Below are 21,829 nucleotides of genomic sequence, written 5' to 3' on the forward strand. Positions count from 1 at the left end.
CTGTTTTTTCAGCAGAGTTGGTCAGCTTAGTAATACTACTGATATATTCCAATCATTACACTTCAACTATTAAACAACCATAGGCATTTTGGTTACCATTTCCAAGATTATCCATGTAACCTGAATTGTAGAATTATAGCTTATATTAACGAACTGAAAATAACATATTGATAGCATACAAAATCGATGCATATCCATGGGGGTCCGCAGCAACCCAGGGTGATTTCTAAGGGGTCCATGATACTAAAAAGGTTGAGAACCGCTGCTTACCATTCTTCTGTGGGAATATTGCTGCGCATTATATCATTGCGAATATCAGTTTGCCAAGGGAAGCAAGATCTCCCAAACTTCTTCGATTTAACTATTGTGTACTCAAGAGCTGTTCTCAGAATACAATCGGGAGGACAGATAAGAACGTTCCCATAATAATTCAATCGCGCGGCACAAATGCGGTTATTGATAGTATATCCACCCAGAAGACGAGGCATCAAGTGAAGAGAACAATCAGAGCTCGGGTTAATATTTCTACCGTTATATCCACTTCCAATGGACGAACGATCGGGGTCTCCAGAACCATTGGCCGCTTCGGGAATAGCTTCGTCAACATGGGAAACTTCGATTGTAGCAGTATGGAGGCCAGCATCGAAAATAACTGGAGCGTGAACGGACAGAGATAACAAAGTCTCAAACATGGTAAATTCCATATCACGGACAACGTTCCGACTACGTTTAACTAGGGTTGAAACCTCCATACTATAAGTTGCTATCGGTGTGATTAATGAATGATTCAACCGTTTTACTGCTTGCCACCGGAGATGATATCCGTGTAAAAAACCACACAATGCACGGAATACTTTATAGGATCTCTTGATTCGGTCGGAGGTATTTTCGGAACGGTGCAGACTACTCGTAATAAAAGCACCAAGGTATCGTAACTTGGTCCTTACGGTCAATATATAAGGCCAAAAAGAACGAGAAACATCATTAGCGATGGGGGACCGGCAAAGTGCAGTTGGCAAATCGATTGACTTGTACGCAGCTCACCTGGGTTCGATTCCCAATAGATCCAAGTATTGGTTCAAGAATACTGATCAGCCGGGTAATGTTGTACACATTCTCACGGAGGAATAACAATCATCCGCATACGCGAGGAGACAGGTAAGAATTGTAACCCTTTGATGTTCAATATTGGTGAATAACATGAACTTTTTCAAGGTCATCAAAGCATGATGTAACAAGGTTAGAACAAGGTAGAAATAATGAATTTACGCAATTGTAAACCATAAGTTTTAAATTTGTTGTAACTATTTTTTTGGAGACTCGTAACTAGTTGCCATCTCGACAAAGTTGTTGAACTATTCGTTTATAAAACTGATTTTTCATATTGAGTGAAATAGCGATCTTTATTAACGTAAAATCCCATACAAACTTTGAGCGCAATGCGAAAATCTGGGGATCAACCAACCGCTCCCAAATTTTGCACAGGCATTTGGGGCCACAAAAGGAACTCAAAAAGTTCTGTGCTCACTAATTTAAATCATTCTAAAGTTTTCCCATACAACAGCGAGCCGCTTCAATATACATATACATAACAAGTTAAACCTACAACTCCTCAGAAGACGGAACGAAGGAGAAACTCCAACTGGCCCATGACAGGCAGAGCTCTTCGACATAACCGGGGATTTAGCGAAGACTAAATATCGAGAGGGCTGATTATCTTTTTCCTTCCCCCATACAAACGAGAAGCGAGAAAGGTTTCAGCGCTTCTATTGTAGGAAGGTAGAAAGCTTAATGTAAAATTGTATATGTATGTGCATCACTATGTGAAGTACCACCTTTACCCGCAAGTGGCGTTGCTGTTGCTGTCTCCAGATTTTGGACAGAGTTGCCAGTCTTCTTTATGTGCTCGGATTAAAGTAACACCAAATACCAGGAAATCTAAAATGGAGGTTGCATGATCTTCAATAGCAGAATTCATGAAAAACAGAGAATAGGATGCTAGATGACTAAAAGCCCAAGATCAAGGAAAATTCACATAGGAATATAGATAAGAGGTAGTAAATTTTAGCGTCAAGTTATATTATGGGAATGGAAAGGTTTAAATTTAGGTTGAGGGGTTCACGCATTTTTGGGGAGGGCAGAAATGCTGATCAGACCCGCTCTACACCAAAATTGTACTATAAGGAAATTATAAGGATATTATACCAGGCTATATATTAGTGATTTGAACCATATTAGAAGTGTTTTTTTTCGAGGAAAATAAACGTTTAATTTTAAATGTTGACTAATGGTACATTTATAACCTTAAAATATCGTCATTTGTGTGTATCGTGATTCGCTTACTGGACACTTTTTAAGTTTTTTTTAAGTTTGTTAGGGCATCCTAATTTTGACCATAAACCAATAACAAGTGTATGTCAAAATGGTCAAATCTGTCAAATACTCAGGTTTTATTTTCCTTATTTACGCAGATAGTATGATCCACTAAGGAACAAATATGTTGATGCCACCTAAAAAATATGTGGTACTTTGAATGAACTACATTTCTCAGAGGAATAGCATTGACATGGTTTCGATATTATGCGAAATGAGCTATTTTAATTCCCGGGATATTTTAACGTATTTTAACACTTGTAGGGTATTTCGCTGAACGTCGCAACGCGGTACCTCTGGTCACCTTATGATCGATATAGGGTAGACGCTCCCTTGTGCATCTCATTAGTAGCACGTTTGCGGAAAAGTGTGATTATGCTGCTATAAATTTGACAACTAAAGAAAGCTTTAGGCAAATATAGCTTGCTACATATAGAAACTCGACCTACAAAGCTTAAAAACTAAAGCTTCGACACCTATATCACTACAAATTGTTTTATAGTTGTGACTATCGCATCTGAGATATCACCTCAATGCTTTTAAGAGATCGTCTTATAGTTCCCGAATTCAGCTCAATTAACCTTTGTGGAACTAACATAGATTTTTGGCATTATCCTTTAATCGGCTCCAACGCGGCTAAATTCCACCCGATATTGATGTAGCAGGTTTCAGTGGATCAAGCATTTAATGTAGTTTTAGTGGCCAAAATGTAGTCCGGATAGTTCTAACTTTTTCGGGACTTAATAAAATTTTGGGACTAAGTAAAATAATTATTGTGATGGACAATTATTATCGAAAGATATCTGCTTGTAAAATTTTCTCCACAAAAGATGTGTATATGGGTGTGAGGTGGGCCATCCCAGAATTTCTCTTTTAAATTTCTCACTCATTGGAATCATTACTGAGAGGAAAGAAAACTGACCATCATTTTATTTACAATATAAATACGGTTATGACGGTCATCTTATTGCAAACAATGAGCTAGTATTAACAAACAGGCAGTTTCACACAAATAGCATTGCATAAAAGAAACAAAAAGGTGGGGGAAAAATCAACATAGCACAGCATGCTGTCTGAATACAATAGACTGATAATATTTCGTTTACCATATCAATACAAAATAACCACTCTATCACTTCAATGCGCTCTCTCTCTCTCTCTCTCTCTCTCTCTCTCTCTCTCTCTCCTACGGCTTCTGTGAGAAATAGTTAACTGAAACACTATGCGGGGCAAATGGAAATGAAATAACGGTCATTTTTGTGGTGATACGGTTATTTCATATTTACCGTCACAATTCAAAGGCCATCGTGAAATTGCACAGCACTGGTAACTAGTAGTTCGAATTCTTTGTTGAGTTATGTGTGATGGTAACAGTCACTCTCTTATCAGAATTATAGGTGCTAGAAAAATCCCTTATAAACCCCGGTGCTTATCACGAACATCCGACACGGCAAACTTTACCACCGATCGTTTAATGGTACTACTGCACTTCGGATCTGACCATCCTTACTATGCATGACCTCCATGACGCGTCCTCGCACCCATCCGTTCCGCTTGTTTTCCTCAACAACAATAACCACATCTCCGGGTTCCATCGGTTTCACATACGCGAACCAATTAGTCCGTCTTGCAAAATTTGTAGATACTCCCGTACCTAACGTTTCCAGAATTCATTTACCAGATGCTGTGCCAGCTTCCAGCTGACATAAAATGAAGAGCCATCGTCCACTAGCAATGTTCTTGGTTCCACTACATCACTTGACCCGTGCAGCTGAAAGTGATTCGGGGTAAGCACCTCTTGATCAACGTCGTCTAGTGAAACGTAGGTTAATGGACGGGAATTTACTATTGACACTGCTTCCAACAGAACAGTCTACAGAACCTCGTCACTTGGATGACGAGTATACTCTGAGAAAACTCCAAGGGGTGAGTCGCTTAACACAAATCGAAATGTGCTCACAATTCAAAAAGGGTGGTAGCTTGTGCCGCAATGTGCCTCGATGTGCCACGATGTGCCATGGTGTTCAGTAAAACAAAAGCAATGGTTGCTATGATCATTTAACTACACTTTGTTGACAGTTTTTGAGTTGTCAGAAGTGTGCCTCAGTGTGCCACACATTGTGGTAACGAGTGAAATGATCGTGTATTACTGTGAATCGTAATCTTATATCGTGTTATCGGAAGTGATACAGTGTGTAGGGCACATTGTTCTAAGCGACTCACCCCTTGGAAAACTCTCAATGCTGCCTGCACCGAGCGCACCATCCGCTCCCAAGATGCGCCCATATGAGGTGTAGTTGGTGGATTGAAATGCCACCACGTCCGTGTATTAGTGAACGTTACAGCACACTCATCATGAATTGCATCTATCTGCTCTCTTAACAGGTTGTTAGCTCCTCGGAAACAGGCCCCATTATCTGAGTAGAAATCCGACGGAGATCTTCTACGAGCAAAGAAGCTGCTGATCGCCATGACGAAAGGATTGAGTGGAGAGACTGTGTATCTTTTCCAGATGGACAACTCGCGTAGTGAGGCGCGTAAAAACTGCCTTCATCGCTTTGCCGAACTACGGCTTTCCTGTACTTGGATTGGGCCGAAGTAATCAATATGTGTGATGTTAAGCGAACTCACGGCAGCAGCGCCATTATTGGTGGTCTTGGTGTTGCCTTTCGGACTTTGCAGTGCAAACAGCTTCCGGCTACACGTTGTACCAAAGGACGTAACTTTTGTATTCGAAATAACTGCCAGATCTCGGGCCCTATTCTCACAGTCACGTCACTTAGTGACTAGAAGAAAATTTCCTTCTAGTGACTAAGTGACGTGACTGTGTGACTGTGACAATAGGGCCCCTCGTTAATTACTGTTTCGCAATTCTGATACTTGAAACGTCGGTCCGGTCGGACGAGTAGAGCCGTAAGTTTGTAATCTTTCGGTAAAAGAATAAAATTTTTTGCTTCTTTGTGTTCAACTGGATGAGCCGCAGCAAACAGTACTCATCAGGAATCTGCCGCCACAAGAGATTTCCTGCTGAACCAGACTGGCCCGTTCTCCAAAACAGCCCTAAAATAAAGAATATAAAGTTTTTCGGGTGAAATGCTATTCAGAGCCTATATTTCAGTGGAAAATTAGCGGTTACTCATGGACTCATGCGATTTAAACGGCTACGTTTTGGTTTGTCATGTGCACTCGAACTTTTCCGACAGGTTATAGAAACATTGTTGATCAAATGTACGAACATCGTAGTGTATCTCGCATCGTTTATAGCAAGACAACGGATGAGCTAAAGAAAAATGTGGAAGTGCTGTTCAAAAATAACCTGACCATGAATAATGAGAATACGTTGTACAACCATCAGTCAGTTCATTTTTTGGGATTCTTAATCGACTGAATTCTACCTACCAAGTGGAGAATATCTTTATTTATTTATTTATTTATTTATTTATACTGGTCTTCGATTTTCTCGTACAGACAGTTCCTTAATTAATAATAATTCTATGTTTAAAGGTAGTCTTAGTAATGTTAAAATCATACTTGTCAGCTACATCATTAAAATTACGACAGCATACATTGAACGGATTGTTTTGTGAAAAAAGAGTACGATACATCGGTAACCGAAAGAAATCAGTTCGTCTGGTGGGTCTAGGTGGTACGTTGAATCGGAGCTGGCTCAGCAACTCCGGGCTATCTATATTGTTTTCCAGAAGATCGAACACGAAGAGCCGTTGCAGCATTATCCTCCGACTTGCAAGAGTTGGCAAACGTAGAAGATTGCATCGATGTTCATAGGGCGGTAGACGAATAGGATCAGTCCAAGGTAGTAACCGCAGAGCGTAACGAACAAAGTGACGCTGAATTCGTTCGATGCGATTAATTTGAACAGCATGATAGGGTGCCCACACAAGCACGCCGTACTCCAGGATGCTACGCACGAGTGCACAAAATAGCGTTTTTAGGCAATAAATATCGCTGAATTGCTGCGTGTTTCGTTTAATGAACCCCAGCACGGCATAGGCCTTGGCTGTAGTCATTGCAATGTGCTGCGCGAAATTTAGTTTGTTATCGATGAGAATGCCTAGGTCCTTTATCGTATTAACTCGGTTGATACTGCTTTCTGCCATTCTATAATCAAATGTCAGGACGTGCCTGTTTCGACAGAACGATATCACATTGCACTTTTGCACATTTACTTCCATCCCGTTATGAGTACACCAATTTAGCAGCATATCAATATCAGCTTGAATAGCACAGCAATCGACTGCCGACGCAATTACACGGAAAAATTTCAGATCATCAGCAAACATATACTTAGGAGACTGTATAGCGGAGCACAAATCGTTTACGAATAAAATAAACAATAGCGGGCCCAAATGACTACCCTGAGGCACACCCGACTCTATTACAAACGGAGATGATCTCGTTTCATCTATGCGCACAAATGCACTACGCTCGGTGAGGTATGACATTATCCACCGTGTCAACCACTCAGGAAGTCCCATGCGCTCAAATTTGGCCACGATTAACAAATGAGGCACCCTATCGAACGCTTTTGCAAAATCAACGTAAACGGCATCAACCTGCTGACGTTTTCCAAGCGCGCTACTAAGTGACGAAACGTACGCCATAAGATTAGTACTCGTCGAACGTTTTTTCACAAATCCATGCTGCTACTCGGAAATGATGTGGTGAACCTTCGGGTACAGCAAATCATGAACGAGGCTTTCAAAAATTTTCGGTAAGCAGCTCAAAATTGAAATGGCTCGATAATTTTCAACATCGTGGATGCTACCTGCCTTGTGGATCGGTGTAATAGATGCTGTCTTCCAGACACTCGGGAAAATTCCTTCGGACAATGACCTGTTGAAAATTATACTCGCAGGAACAGCCAACGTTACAGCACAGCTCTTGAAGAAGATAGGCGGTAAGCCATCCGGACCAGCACCCTTAGAACCATCAATAGACTGCAACTTCAGCTCCACATCACGCGGCGAGAAATTGAATAGCGACATATTCAAATCGAACAACGGCAGACTATTCAAATATGCTTCAGACAAAGGTGGACGATTATTACTTTGCACACTTTGAAAAAAGGATGAGAATAGATTTGCCGATTCAATCGGGGACTCGGCTGTAATTGCGTTGTAACTAACACGTTGTGGGATTCCGGACGACTGCTTACGGCTTCTTACAAATGACCAAAATGAATTTGGGTCCTGCTTCAGGTTCTCCTCCGTGCGATGAATATAGCAACGAAAGCAATGCGCAAGCAAAGAGTTATATTCGCTCTCAATGGCATGCAGCTCAGCTTTGTGCCGATCATCTCTCCAGCGAAAGTATCGTTTCCTAACCTTGCGAAGACGGTTCCGTAGATTCTGTAGCTCGTTATTCCACCAAGGCTGCTTTTTACCACGCGAACGACGAGGTCGCTTCACAGGAACAACATCACGAAATATAGCATACATTTTGTCATACATATTTGTCACAGCTTCATTAACACTGCAACCAACAAGAAATTCCTCCCAATGAACTTCGGCGAACAATGTGTTGAGCCTCTCGAAATCACAGCGGGTAAAACCAAAGCCAAGGGAATCAACAACAATACCAGGAGCGTTTTGCTTAATAACGTCAAGCTCGAATAGCAAGATAAAAGGCCGGTGATGTTGGTCGATCTTTAGCAATGGTAACGGTGGCTCACACAATTCAACACAATCAGTGTCACTAATGAACACTAAGTCAAGAAGTCTCGCGTTTACGTTTTCGAGATCGTTTATCTGAGACATGCCGTTTGCCAAAACCGACTCAACCAAGGATATTTCCTGTTCAGATGAAGCATTTACCGGTATCATACAGTTCAAATTTTCATCCGACATCCAACGTAATTGAGGGAGATTATAATCCCCAACAGTCAAAACCACACCACGATCACCCGCAAGATCAATTAATTTTTTCACACATATTGCATGTTGCTCGTACAACAGGGGCTCACTGTTGGGCGGCAGATATATACAGCACACTATCATATCAAAGTTTGGTGATGAGATGCGAACGATAATTTGCTCCAATTGATCACAGTCAGCAATACAAATAGCAGAGCTCTGAAGGCCGTTTTTTACTGCTATCAGGACCCCCCCTCCTCGTCTGTGCTGGCTGGTTTGGGGGTTTCTATCACAACGGTAAATAGTATAGTTCAGAGCTAGCTCAGAGTTTGAAACGTCGTTATTCAGCCAAGTTTCAGTAAAGGCAATAACGTCATAATCGCACTGAGAAATATTTAATAGTAATAAATTTGTCTTCGTCCGGATTCCACGAGTGTTCTGATAATAAAGCGAGATTGGACGGTAACTTCTTTCACGATTCGGACCACGTCTGTTGGAGTTGGTAGCAGAAAACTGATGCGCAGACGGAGGTGTGCGGATGCAGGTTAAATCCGCTGGTAATTCTTGAGCATCAGTAGAACTTTCTGTGTGACAGTAGGAACGTGCGAAGAGTGGCTTATTGTGATTTAGTGTCTGCTGGTGTTGGCAAGAAGCGAAAAATATTACGTGTGTTCGACGAGGGCTGGAAATCAAATGGTCGGAAAACAATTCCCTTCTGCCATGTTGATTTGGATAGAGATAAATCTTTCAGCTGCAAATCAATACCAGCTTTGAACGATACGAATGAAAGTTCATCAAGTGTTCTGCTTTTAGGTACAAGTTTAACAACGTTCACAGCTGTGTCTGTTTTCAAATTGTTCCTGATCAGCTTTTCGATTTGATGCACTGTTGCCTGAGGATCGAAACCAGATAAGTACAGCCAAAACTGTTTATCCTTTTTAGCTGCCACCAATGGTATAGCGTCGTACGGTTCAATATCTTTAGTACCTTCAAAAATGTTATCGCGGTGCGGTGGTTCATCCGGGATTAATAGCCGTGGTCTCTTGCGTGAATTTGGGTTTAGTTGTGTTCTACGTGGTGTGGTGGGAAAGGGCGTTCGCTGAAGTATTGTATTGATTTTCGTGGTGTTGAGTGAAACTTCATTCCTCAGTTCGTCCAGCACCTTGTTTTGCTCTTCAACCATTGACTGCATTGCGTTGTTCGTCGATATAATAACTTGACGAAAACAAGCATTTGCCATCATTTTTGTACAAGCTTTGCACATCCAAAACAATTGTGAACATCCAGATACAGCGTCACGAATTTCCGCTGACTGGTGAGCACATTTGAGGTGGAAAGATGATTTACAAAAGCCATTGCAAACTATTTCATCTGCCTCGTCAATACTGCGAGTACAAGCACAACAAAAAGGCTCCATTGCTTTTTTCCGTACGATCTCAACACAGAGCGAATGCGGTTCAGTTTTTGGCGATTTGTCGATGTAATTTAACAAACAACGTTGTACTCCAAGCCCCACCGATGCAGTGATGAAAAATACGTCGGATATGAAATAATCCACAACGAATAAATCCGAAAAAAACGATAAAAACACAATATTAGCACAGAGAAATAAAAACAACCAACCGAATTGACTAACCTTGTTGCCAGATATAAAATCGTTTCAAAGGCCTAAAAATACATTCGAAGTATCCTTGGTATGATGACTTTTATAAGCTTGGGGAATTGGAAGAGTGTTAGTGCAGAAGACAGATGATACTGAACATCGACGGATCATTGACCACGGCAAAGCGTTGTCATCCATAGTTGCATAGGGAAGCCCTGGCTCTTATCTGATCAATGATGAGATTTGCGTACTACCTCTTAGGAAGCAGATTCACATTGAGGTGCGATAGTGACGTACTTATATTTATGACTAAAGCGAAAGGAAAAGATGTCGGAAAACGGATTTTATCTAGAGCTGAAGGCTGGATGTTTCGAATGGATCACTATTGCTTTAAGTTTAGGCATGTTTCGGGAAATGGCAATATTGCTGTTGCGGCATAGAGGACTCAGGTATTATAAATGATCATCTGCTAGCTATAACAACCGAGGAAGTGAAGGAAGTGTTGATCAAAGATAACGAACTCCAGTCTGTTTTCTAATGGGTCGAATATACCGAAAAATGGCCAGAGCAAATTGCATGGTATCAATCTTTCCAGTGTACGTGCAAGGTGAATTATTTATGAAGAAGGAAAAATGGTACTACCAAGTAGACTGCGAACTCGTACATAACGGTTGGCTCACCTTAGTCACACTGGAATGGCTACCATGAAGAATTTCGTACGCTAAGGATTATAGAAGCTAGATATGGATCAAAATGTGGACAGCTTTACCCGAAGCTGCCCAGAGTGTCAGTTGGTAACTGCGAATCACCATGTAGTGGGTGTTGATGGAACGGCTAAATAATCCGCGGAACAATGTCTATGGATTTCTCAATGGCGTCGGGTACACACAATTGGAAAGCCCTTATACTCACTAACTACTGCTCTCAGTTTTTAGTTGCGTTGCCCTTGGATAATACGGATACGGAAGCAGTCAATAAGGCACTTAAGCGAATGTTCAATACATACTATATTCCAAAGATAATGAAAGCCGACAATGGTCCCCATTCAACACCGCTGGGCTCAAAACATGGCTACTAGGTGCCTGGAGAGTAAACTTCGTTCACAGCACTCCACTGAACCCAACAAGAAATGGACTAGTAGAAAGCAGGATACAAAAAGATAACTGCCATAGCGAGATTGGGTGAAAGAATTGGAAAGATAAGAGGATTGTTGCCATATATACGAACGGATAACCAATCAGCACCAGGACCATTCATTAAAGAAGACGCTAGGCGCAAGGCTTCGGAGCTCAACATTATAATTGGGGACACTATTTTGGTCAGTCAGGCATAATGTGATAGAACCTATACGCCATAAAAATGCTTTCCATGAAGTGATTGGAATTGCTAGAGCTGGGCGTGTGACAGTTCAGTATTTAACCACACAGAAGGTTTATGATGGTAACGTAAAATATAACTTGGTTTTGCTTTTTTACTAATGCACCTGTTGGCCGGGTACTTGCTGGTATTCTGAGATAGGTGTGCATGAGTGCGGTGGGGCGAGTGCTGGTTTATTAGCCTGTAAGGTCGGTAAGTTTTGGATGATGGCGTTTGGAATTAGCGAATATTCATTACTGGTGGATGATCCTGAAGATATCGCAGTGAAGTTTTAACATTCAGAGTAGTACAAATAAACAAAAGATCCAATAGGTTTTAGATAGGGAATGTCTTCTATTACTTAAAACAATGCAGCTATTATGTCATCTTTTGTGTTTATTATTTTCATTTTAGTTTCTTTTTGTGACAATTCGTTAAGGTTTACAGTAAAATTCCACAATACCAAAATGGATTTTGATGCCAGCGGTTTGTTGTCCAAGTGCCATCAATTTCGTTGGCCAATGTTTCGTGTTCTTGCGATATAGTAATATAGTTACGTCTGATTGAAATGGTTTCCCTATCAAATTAATCTCGTTTAGAATGAATCGCGCTAAAGTATAGGGCTGGCTATGACAACGGTCCCTAATCTTTCGCCATAGAGATAGAAATCAATGTCGAGGTATATTTCTGCTATTGTGTCTGTGTATTTTCTTCCTATAATGCTGATCTGCTGATGTATTCTGTTATGGTGGATGTAATTATTTTCGGACTAGGCTTATTCTTCCCTTGGCTTGTTTTTGGCTGCTTTTTGTAGTGTGTAGCACATTTTCACAAATATAATCCATCGGTTACAGTGTGCTCTGTCTGCTTAGTTTTTAAAACTATAATATGCTAAACACACCTGGAATGGGTTCATTCAATATTGTCATATCTGTGTTGGTATCGCTTTTTTCCAATTCGCACTCTTCGCCATCTCGTTCTCGCATTCATTCGAGTCGTTTTCGCGTTAGGCTCGTGTAAACTCTATCAGTCCTTGTTTTTCTTTTTACAATGGAAAATACTAGTAACTGGAGCTAGCTATTTTATTTGGCTAATGAAATCAATTTGAAAGATGAAATAGTGGCAAGTCTAACTGAAGGGAATTCATTAGTTCTCGTATGCATCGACAGTTAACGTTGTTTTTATTTACATCAAGGATTATCTAAGGCGATCTTAATTTTCATTCATATCTGTGAGCTCAGAAATTACTTTCGGTATTTAGCACTTTTGTTCGAGATCTGTATATTATAAGATGGTATGTGATATGTGATTATGAAAAATAACTTCGCATGTGGTAAGGGACGATGCACTACTTATGTCACATTTGGTCGGTGTTAAATCAGACCGGACTAAGTCGCAAAACATCAAAAATGAGATAATGATAACACTAGATAATGAATTTCTTCTGCTACATTCGACTTTTGCCAAATGTGAAATATGTAACATGAAACAAAAATTATGGCAAAAATTTTTTTCCAATTATAACGTAGAGGATGCAGCGATTCAAACTTTAAACCTATTTTTCTCGAAATCAATATTTTGCTACTTGGTCCGGTCTGACTTAACACCGACCATTTAATCTTTAAAATTGTAACCCCTTCGAGACTTCGAAAAGATAGCCCCATACCGTACCGTGACAATTAAAGGCTCCCCGGTGCCGGGAGGAGCTCCACGTTTGTAACAGGTGCCCAACCGAGGCCCAACCGGTCCTGTACTAAGTTGAATCTCAGGTTGAAATGTTAAACCACTTGAGGTTTCTAGTGTTCCTAGAAGCACTGGAAACTCCTCATTTTATCACAAATTTCTAAGATCAGAGGATGTTTGTTTCGGTATTGTTTCAGCGCCTCCTCGAGTTGTTATATTTAGCGGCTTCTCAAAAGAAAAAAATAGCTTTCACAAGGAAACCCATCTCTCTATAGTTTTAGGGATCAGTAACAGCCCCCACAAGAGGATCGTCAGAGTCGAGTCTTCCTGAGCCAAAATGATTCGTTGTGGAGAATGATGTAGCTTTCTTTAGTATTTCCGCAAAAGAGTATTTAAAACGTCTTTTAAGAGAACGCCTCAGACTACCAGATTGCTGTTTGTTCGTGGGTCACAGATGGTTTGGACGCTTCCCACAATATGCACATTTCGCAGCATTGCTAATGTAAGCGAGGGCAAGCACCAAATCTTCCTGCTTGTCCTGTTAAAGTCAGTGCAACGTTATTGACCTTCAGTTAGGAGTAAACATTTCTGTAGTAGCCCCCTTATTTTTCACAAAGTGACAAATTTAAGTTAAGTGTTTTATTTTATTGCTTGGATATCATTGCGCTGGACAAAGTTAGCAGACGCTGCTCTAACCAGTGGCTTTCAATGGGTAGGGTGATAATAGAAACATTGCGAAAATAGGCTCATTACCCTATATGCAGAGATACAGAACTAGAGCGAACATGGACTTCGATGATCATTTGGGAAAACTGTCTGCTACTTATAAATGTGCTCTGCTTGACAGAATTCCTGTAACGTCGTATCAGAATATTAGAATGTCTTTCCACGAAATCTACAGTGCATCAACGAGAGGCATCACCGATTCAAAGGAAGCCACCACCATTTCGAGTTAACCATAATGCAGTGCAATTATCATCGGTTGGAAAATGTTCTGTCTGCACACAAAACCGTTGGGTGTACAGTCCAGTTTTTCAGCAAATGGCGGCAGCGAACTTAGAATCATTACTTCGTTCTCTCTCTCTCTCTCTCTCTCTCTCTCTCTTTCGCAACTGATTGAACGGGGCCATCAAGCTAAAGACTGTTCGTCAAAACACTCTTGTCGGACGTGTAAAGGACAACACAACACAACGGTATTCTTTAAGGTGGATGGGAAAAGCTGTTCCCAGGACCAAACGAATGAAGCTGGCGCATCTACAAGCAACAAATCATCAAAATCCGCTCCAAGTACACATACTAGGATAGCAAATGTGGTTGCTACCGAAACAGTTGCACCAAACTTTGCTCAGAACCGAATATCCAATGTACGGTCTTGCTACGGCTGTAGTCATCACCGAAGACAACGGTGGAGCTCGCTACCCAGCGCGTGCGTTACTCGATTCCGGTTCTGATTGCAATTCTATCTCGGAAAGGCTATGTCAACGGTTGAATGTGTCAATGGAGAGGGTGGACATTTCTGTCCTAGGTGTTGGTCATGCAGCAACTCAGGTGAACCAACGATTTCAAGCGACAATCAAATCTCGAATCCCGTCATTTCGTCGTCGTTGCGTAAAATGAGCTTTTTTGCCGAGGCTTACGGTCAATCTACCAACAGTAACAGTGCAAATATCAGGATGGGAGATCCCAGTTGGAATCGATCTAGCGGTTCTCTCTTTTTCCAATCGTGGATTTAGTTCTAGATTTTCAGAAATTCTTTAGCATCTTCAAAAAAAAGGCATTGAATTATCGCTGGGCGATGGTTTACCACTACTCATCGAGTCGGTTTTCTTTTGGATGGTTGCCGGAGAAGTTGATCCTGCTAGAGAGATAACACGTGTAGCATGCAACATGGCAGTATCTGACACATTGGAGAAGTTAATGAAGCGGTATTGGTCCTGGGCGGGAGTGGGAAGCGGCAAAAGGTGATGCTCCTTACTGCATCATCCTGTCGTGAAAGAGTTCAGTACCATGGCTTTGACGCCATGCAACACACACGCTAAATAAACAAATTGTTTTTAGTCAATTCACTGTTGCTACCCCTTCTAGAATCTGATTCTATTGTATAATTTTATTCTTGCGTTACTTCGCGCCGCCAAGTGTTCAAGATCACGTGGCATAACAATAATAAAAACAGAATTGAACATTTTTATATGCCTCAGCGCTACAGGGGAAGAATTTTGAATAAAACTGTTTTCCGTTGGAAAGCCCTTGACTATATGGGACCATTAATAAATTACGTAACGCAAAAATTGCCCAAAATTGACTCGCCCCTCCCCTCATGTAACAAATTGTCACAAATTTCTCCATCCCGGCCTCCCCTATTACGTAACAAATTCCAAGAAATTTTTTTTTCTTCGGTGAAAACATGTTACGTAACGATCTAGCTAACTCCCCCTCCCCCCTATGTCACAACTTGTTGTACCCCTTCCCCCCCTAAAAGCGTTACGTAATTTATGAATGGTCCCTATAGCCTACTTTGCCGAAGACTTTATTCCGTTAAGTATTTCCACTCACGAGATATGACCCAAAATCAAATGTATAGGAAATTCTCAGGCACTCTAGTGCCACCCAGTGGAGGAATTCTAAATTAAAGTGTGCTCCATCGGAAAGTCTTTGATCTAATGATTTACTTTGTCGAAGCATTAAACCCCCCCCCCCCCCAAGAATTTCCGATCACGAAATACGACCCAATATATAAATTAACTATAGGTCATGTTCATACTCCCTAGCGCCACCTGGTGGGATAATTCATGCATTAGCCTGTTATTCTTCGGAAAGCCCTTGACATTCTGATCCAGTTTGCCGAAGATACTACCCTTCCAAATGGTCAGCATTTCGTGTTCTTAAAAGTTGAAATTCATGTAGGTATCTACCGCATGCAAATCGCATTCATCGTAAGCCGTTTTTTTCACTTTCAACAGAGCCACCCCAACTACAACTCATGACATTATTATTATTGCGCACTTATAACTTTGTCAGTTTTTTTTTGGATTGACTTGCAGTCTTCACGAGTCGTTTTGTTGTTAGAAAAGGATCATTTTTCTCACGGAAAACATTGATCGATTGCAGCGCCACCTAGATCCGAAAATGAGAAACTTATGCGTTTCTCCATACATTTGATTAATTTTTCCCATACACAATACTAAATGAGCTGAAACTTTTAGGGAAGCTTATTGGCCATCCAAACTATCATTTTCAGGTGCAAGGTTTTGATTTCGAGATTTAAGGTATTTTGGGCCAGGCTAATCTATATGGATGATGTAATATCTGGGATGGTGACTTCGAAACCGCTTCCAGTTCAGGATGCAATTCTATTCAATGATGTTGACCGGTGGGTTCAGATTGCGAATATGGGTCTCCAACTGCGAAAGTGTCTTGGAAGTATACCGAAAGAAAATCAGGCACTACCAGAGGCTTACTTGGAAATTACTTGGAATAAAGATGTTACAGTTAAAACACTTGGGTTATCATTGCTACCCAAAACGGATTGCTTAAAATTTCAATTTACAATATCTACACTTACATCGAAACAACTTCTAACCAAGCGCATGATTCTATCCATCATCACATCACTCTTTGACCTCTTGGGGATCTTCGGTGGTTGCCGTCGCACTAGCCAAGATTCATATGCAAACACTGTGGAACTATGGCAACAAAGCTGGGCAACGTTTGGAAAAGGACGAATCTATACCTGCAACGTCAGGTGATGGCGAAGATATCAGCTACAGCTGCCTTCGCTAAATTTGTTTCGGACTCCACGATGTGCGGTCGCACCATAAAGCGCAGATATCGAAATCCATTATTTCTTAGACGCTTCTGAGAAGGCGTATGGAGCCTTCTTATATCTTCGCAGTAGGGATACCAACGGAAGAATTACAGTCCAACTTTTAACTTCGAAATCGAAGGTAGCACCATTAAAGGTTCAAACGCTACCAAGACTGGAGTTGTGGTGACAGATTGTGGTGGGAAGGCCCAGCCTGGTAACAGGAGTAGGCTGATAAATGGCTTAGATGGTATTCTATGGGTAGGTAGCAGGTTAAGTCACTATCAGGAATCGATTGATACAAAACATTCGATTATTATGTTAGCCAATTCTTTATTGACGGCGATGCTATTTAAACATTGCCATGAGAATCTACTATTCGCGGAAACTCAAGGAAAGAAGTATCATGGCATGGTTTCAAAGGGGTGCGCCAAGGACGGCATGCAGTGGCACTTCAACCCGCTAGGTGCTCAACATTTCGGAGGTTTGTGGAAATATGCTGTACGATCAGCTAAATTTTACTGCTTGGGGAAAACTCTACATCTTTCGAAGACTTCAACACATCCTTGGCCAAGGAAGAAGGTTGCCTAAATTCTCCGCCTTTGACACCTATGTCGGATGATTCTTCAGACCTACAACCGTTGACACCGGTTCATTTTCTAAGCAAAGGATCCTTGCAAGCTATTCTTGAGTTCGACTACACCGGGCTACAACTAAATTGGTTGAACCGATGATAGCTAGTTCAACGTCAGCTTCAGGATTTCTGGAGCTATTGGAGGCGAGAATATTTATCACAACTACAAAGCAGAAGCAAAAAGTGGGAACCACCAGTGAAGGTAGAGTGCGGTCAATTGTTGTAGATGGAAACCAACCCCTGCATTGTGCTGGAAGATGGGTCGAATTCATGAGTTGAACCTAGGAGATGATAACGTGGTACGACCAGCCAACGTAAAAACACCCGTCTACCCGTAGCGAAACTATGAATCCTTCCAACAACAGGCTTGCCAGATACAGCAAAAAACTTACTCAACTAGAGCATTTGATAGTATCCATCCAATGCATCAAAAGGGAGTTTATTTATTTTAGAAGTTTCTGTCAACATCAGGGTAGGGTTTAAAGATTTGACATGATTACCCTGCGGTTAATAAATGCTGCCAATACAAGTATGCAGCTATTATCAGCGACCGATTATCTGTGCAGTGCGTTGCGATCAAATCAGCGTGGCGTGAAAAGGATGGCTCATAATCTACCTATCGTTGGGTCGATCAAAAAAGGAGATATCAGTCTGCTACCGATCACGACCGAATACCAGGGGAAACATCTGTACAACTTTATATTCAATTTTGTGTTCAATTTTGGTCCAAAATCGTTAATATATGTTATCTAGTAAATTGTGCATTAAATAATCGAGTTTAATATAATAAATCGCGTGTGTTATGTGTAACGTGGAATCTTTTACTCGTGATGTGGCAATTAAGCCCTTTCCGGCTGAATTTCGGTCACAATTTACCCTTGGAATAAGGATCATCGTGACACAAGGAGGTCAGATAGAGGTTTTCTTCTTCTAATTCTAGTTATTTTTCGGCCACCATATTTTCGCTACGAGGTCAAACACCGACCCATCAACTCATGGACCGGGGACCAATGGCTTTACAGGCCTCTCGATCTAGAGTGTACATTGTCTCGAGAACAAAGGAAACATCGGATTATTCTTGTCATTCTGATTAAAATTGATGAAAAAGTTCTACTCCGACCCAACGCCGCGGTCGTTAACTTTAAATTTTGTTCAATGCGACCGAGTTTTTGTAAAGTCGAATACCTTCTGAACAACGTACACGTGATTGGAAGTGACAACGATAGAATTAAGATTCTCATTTACATTGAAAATGAGTGGAGAGATGTAAGGCTATATGACCTATCACCTCGTATCCCTCCAGAGCAAATTGCATGTCGCAATACGGAGAAGTAGAATCCGTTACACCTGATACTTGGAGAAACTTCTTCCCGGGTGCTCCTAACGGCGTTTATGTAGTGAGGATGAGGATCGAAAGGCCCGTACCTTCCTACTTGACAATAAAACTCCAAACACACGGAACTACTATTATACAAACTACAGTATGCACCTATGAGGGGCAAACTCCTACGTGCAAGTATTATAATCGGACAGCACATCATGGGTAACCTTGCGCGGAAGATGCAGAGGAAAACGTATCTGAACCGATTGCCAACTCATCTGCGGCAAAACAACTCAAAACTGTGCTTTCTATAGCAATGCCTGAACTACAAATGGTGGCCAAATTAGTGGCAGCTGTTTAGACCATAATGACAACCGCAAAAGAAGCATCCAGCACCAAAAATCAACTGTATGAAACATCGGCAAGGAAGGTAATAACAATGACAACCTATTTACACTGATCAACAGTAAGTGCAAGAAAAAGGGAAAACATCTAATCGTAGGCACCAAGCCAGCTTCGGTGAAAAACAAAAGGGAATGACCCCCTTGACGCAGTATGCCAGCAGAAGCACTCCGCTCGCAATAAAAAGTTGCGCGCGCGAGATCTAATATTTGTACAATAATATTTGTTTAAATTTTAATTTTTACAGTTAACATAAAAAAGATATACACGGTATAGCACTGGTCACCTTAGCTACTCGTCGCATGTTTCAGTCCCGCCAAGCAGAACTCTTACGTGTCGGTAGGACCTTGCAACTCTGCAATTGTCTTGTACAATTCTCAGATTAGGAAATCTTTTGAAACAGATGGTTAAAATCAAGCAAATGAATTGTAGTACCAATGTCAAAATTTGTATTCACTTAAACATTTCGATCATGGAAACAAAGTAACAGTATCATGTTATCATGCCACACAATCACCACATGCTAAAGTTTTTTTTCGAGTGTGTCAGAGAAGTCATTCATCTCTGAATTTTATGTTAATGGTATTTCAGATCTACACGTTGTTGAATCAGTACTGTTGTGACCAGCGTAGTGTTACACCCGATGTAATATTTGCCCACTAAAATCGAGTACCTATTAAACCGAAAGTGTTCTATTAAATGATCAATAAGTTGAAGCCTTGATGTTTCTGTTCTAGGACTTTCCGTGAATGATGAATAATTTTTATGTTTTTATTTATTCAGTATCATCTTTTTTCCAAAATATTTACATAGATCACACTTTTTTTCAATAATAACTTTGTTGACTTTTATGTTCGACCGGATTAAATACATTCGTTTTCCTTTTCGATTATTTCTTAGTTTTGTTTATTTTTACACATATATTAACAGCTATCAACCTCGTGGTAGTAGATTGATCGATTATATCAACTCAATCTTTTGTATCAAACAAAGAAAATGGTCTTGCTAGACAACTCTTAGGAATCGCAACCATTTAGGGGCAACATCACTCAATCATCAGTCAGTACCGAACAAAAATCGCTCTGTAATCAATTGGTTTACCCATGGTAATATACGATTCATGCTAGGTTTATTGTACTTGTCACTACTGTAAACGAGAGTTTGATGACCAAGCTAGTAGATAGTTTTGGAGAAAGAGAGCAAAACAATTTCGAAAACGATTTGAGCCAATCACACGGTAATTATAAATTACTATGCTTGAAACTTAAATTCAGTGTAGGATACGTTTAACAAAGAATTTTACAATTTGTTGACCTAATACATTTCACTACTCCGCTTTCAGCAGAAATAACCTTCGATTTTAAAATATTACTTCGATATAAAATAGTTAAATCAATCAATATACATTTCTGTTGGTTTGGCATGTGTTGTGCAGTATTTTTCCGATAAATTTCCATATCAAATAACTATCTATTTCAATTTATTCCTAAATTTTTATTTGATAACAATTTTTTAATTAGTTTGGAAGCTTTATCCATTTTTTCTGTTCATTTTCATACTTTTCCACGCACACGATGGATTGCTTTCGTTAATTAAAATATAGCCTGTTACTATTTACTATATGAAACTAATTAAATAATATCGTTCAGTCACAATAACTCAAGGGAACATTCGATCCACTTAGCAGTCCGATGTTTCGTTCAGAACCTAGCGTTGTACCGAGAGAAACGAGGCGAGTGCTCGTGTGTTCGTTTATTTGTGTGTATGTGTGCTTTTATTTTTTCTAGACATCCTGAAAGTCGCTGTAACAATCCCATCACACATTGATTTGGAAGGCTTCCCGCTGAAGCTTCTGATTGGCACGTGGTCGTGGCGAGTGATTACTCGACTTTTTCGTACTACTTAGCTCGCTGGCACTGCCCACTAATCCGGAGGGATTGACGGACGAGACGGCCAGCGTGGCGTCCCGTCCGAGCAGATCGGAGAACCTGGCTGGTGGTGTTATATGTTCGGAGTAGTTCGGATAGTTAGATATACTGGAACGAAGAAGAAAAGCGAAGTATTGCATTGGTATTTTGGCTATTAGGTACCGACGGCTGCGTCAGTTGGTGGGACGGTAGGTGGTGTGTTGGAAATCGGTGCATGTACCTAAACGTAGTTTCCTCATTGTGGCTCGAGTAGCCGCTAGAACTTCTGACATGACGCTTCGTCAGATTTTGCGACGATTTCGCCGACTTTCGCGGCGGATACGGTGGTTTCGACTTTCTAGATAAACTAGAAGGTGAGTTTTCGGAAGACGAAGATGTTTCGTCTTGGGTTTCTGAAAGCAGGCACAAGAAATTTGCATTAGTGCTATGAAAAATGAGTCTCATTTGGTGTTACTTCATAGATAACCATTCCTACGTAACACAATTACCTGATCAGAACGCAATAACATAATTATCAACACGAGATATAGCTTCGAAATCTTTCTGTTATGTGTTTCTGATCGGGTAGTTATCCTAGATCAGTTTAGCGAGAACGTTATATATAGAAGCGTGAAGATCAACCGTCAAATATGCGCAGTCAATCCAATTCATCTGGAATAGACAAGGATTTTGGATGGACAAAAACATTTCTGGCAGATATCGAATTTCAGCGCAAACGTAACAACTGATTCCAGCTGAACTCCATCCGTTAACGTTTGCGCCTTAATACAGACCGAATCCAGCCGCTGTGGTAAAACAAACTATAAGGTTTCAGGTATTAACTAGATGACGCCTGTGCACTGGCGTATGCTTTC

General features: G+C 40.8%; 1 protein-coding gene across 10 annotated transcripts in view; it reads right to left on the bottom strand.

The window, feature by feature from the left end:
• Positions 1-15,340: 15,340 nt before the first annotated feature.
• LOC131690966 (cell adhesion molecule Dscam2) overlaps positions 15,341-21,829 on the bottom strand; it is a 352,778-nt gene continuing 346,289 nt past the window's right edge. For 9 of the 10 annotated variants that reach the window (XM_058977077.1, XM_058977074.1, XM_058977075.1 and 6 more), the window contains 2 exons: positions 21,196-21,367; positions 15,341-21,083 (listed from right to left, as the gene is read on the bottom strand). In XM_058977077.1, the coding sequence (XP_058833060.1) occupies positions 20,864-21,083; positions 21,196-21,367 (392 nt within the window). In that variant the 3' untranslated portion in view covers positions 15,341-20,863. Of the gene's footprint in view, positions 21,368-21,829 lie in introns of all 10 variants that reach the window. The other variant, XM_058977076.1, reaches the window with a different exon arrangement.

The sequence above is a fragment of the Topomyia yanbarensis genome, chromosome 3 (genome assembly GCF_030247195.1).
Source record: "Topomyia yanbarensis strain Yona2022 chromosome 3, ASM3024719v1, whole genome shotgun sequence".
Classification (NCBI taxonomy): Eukaryota; Metazoa; Arthropoda; class Insecta; order Diptera; family Culicidae; genus Topomyia; species Topomyia yanbarensis.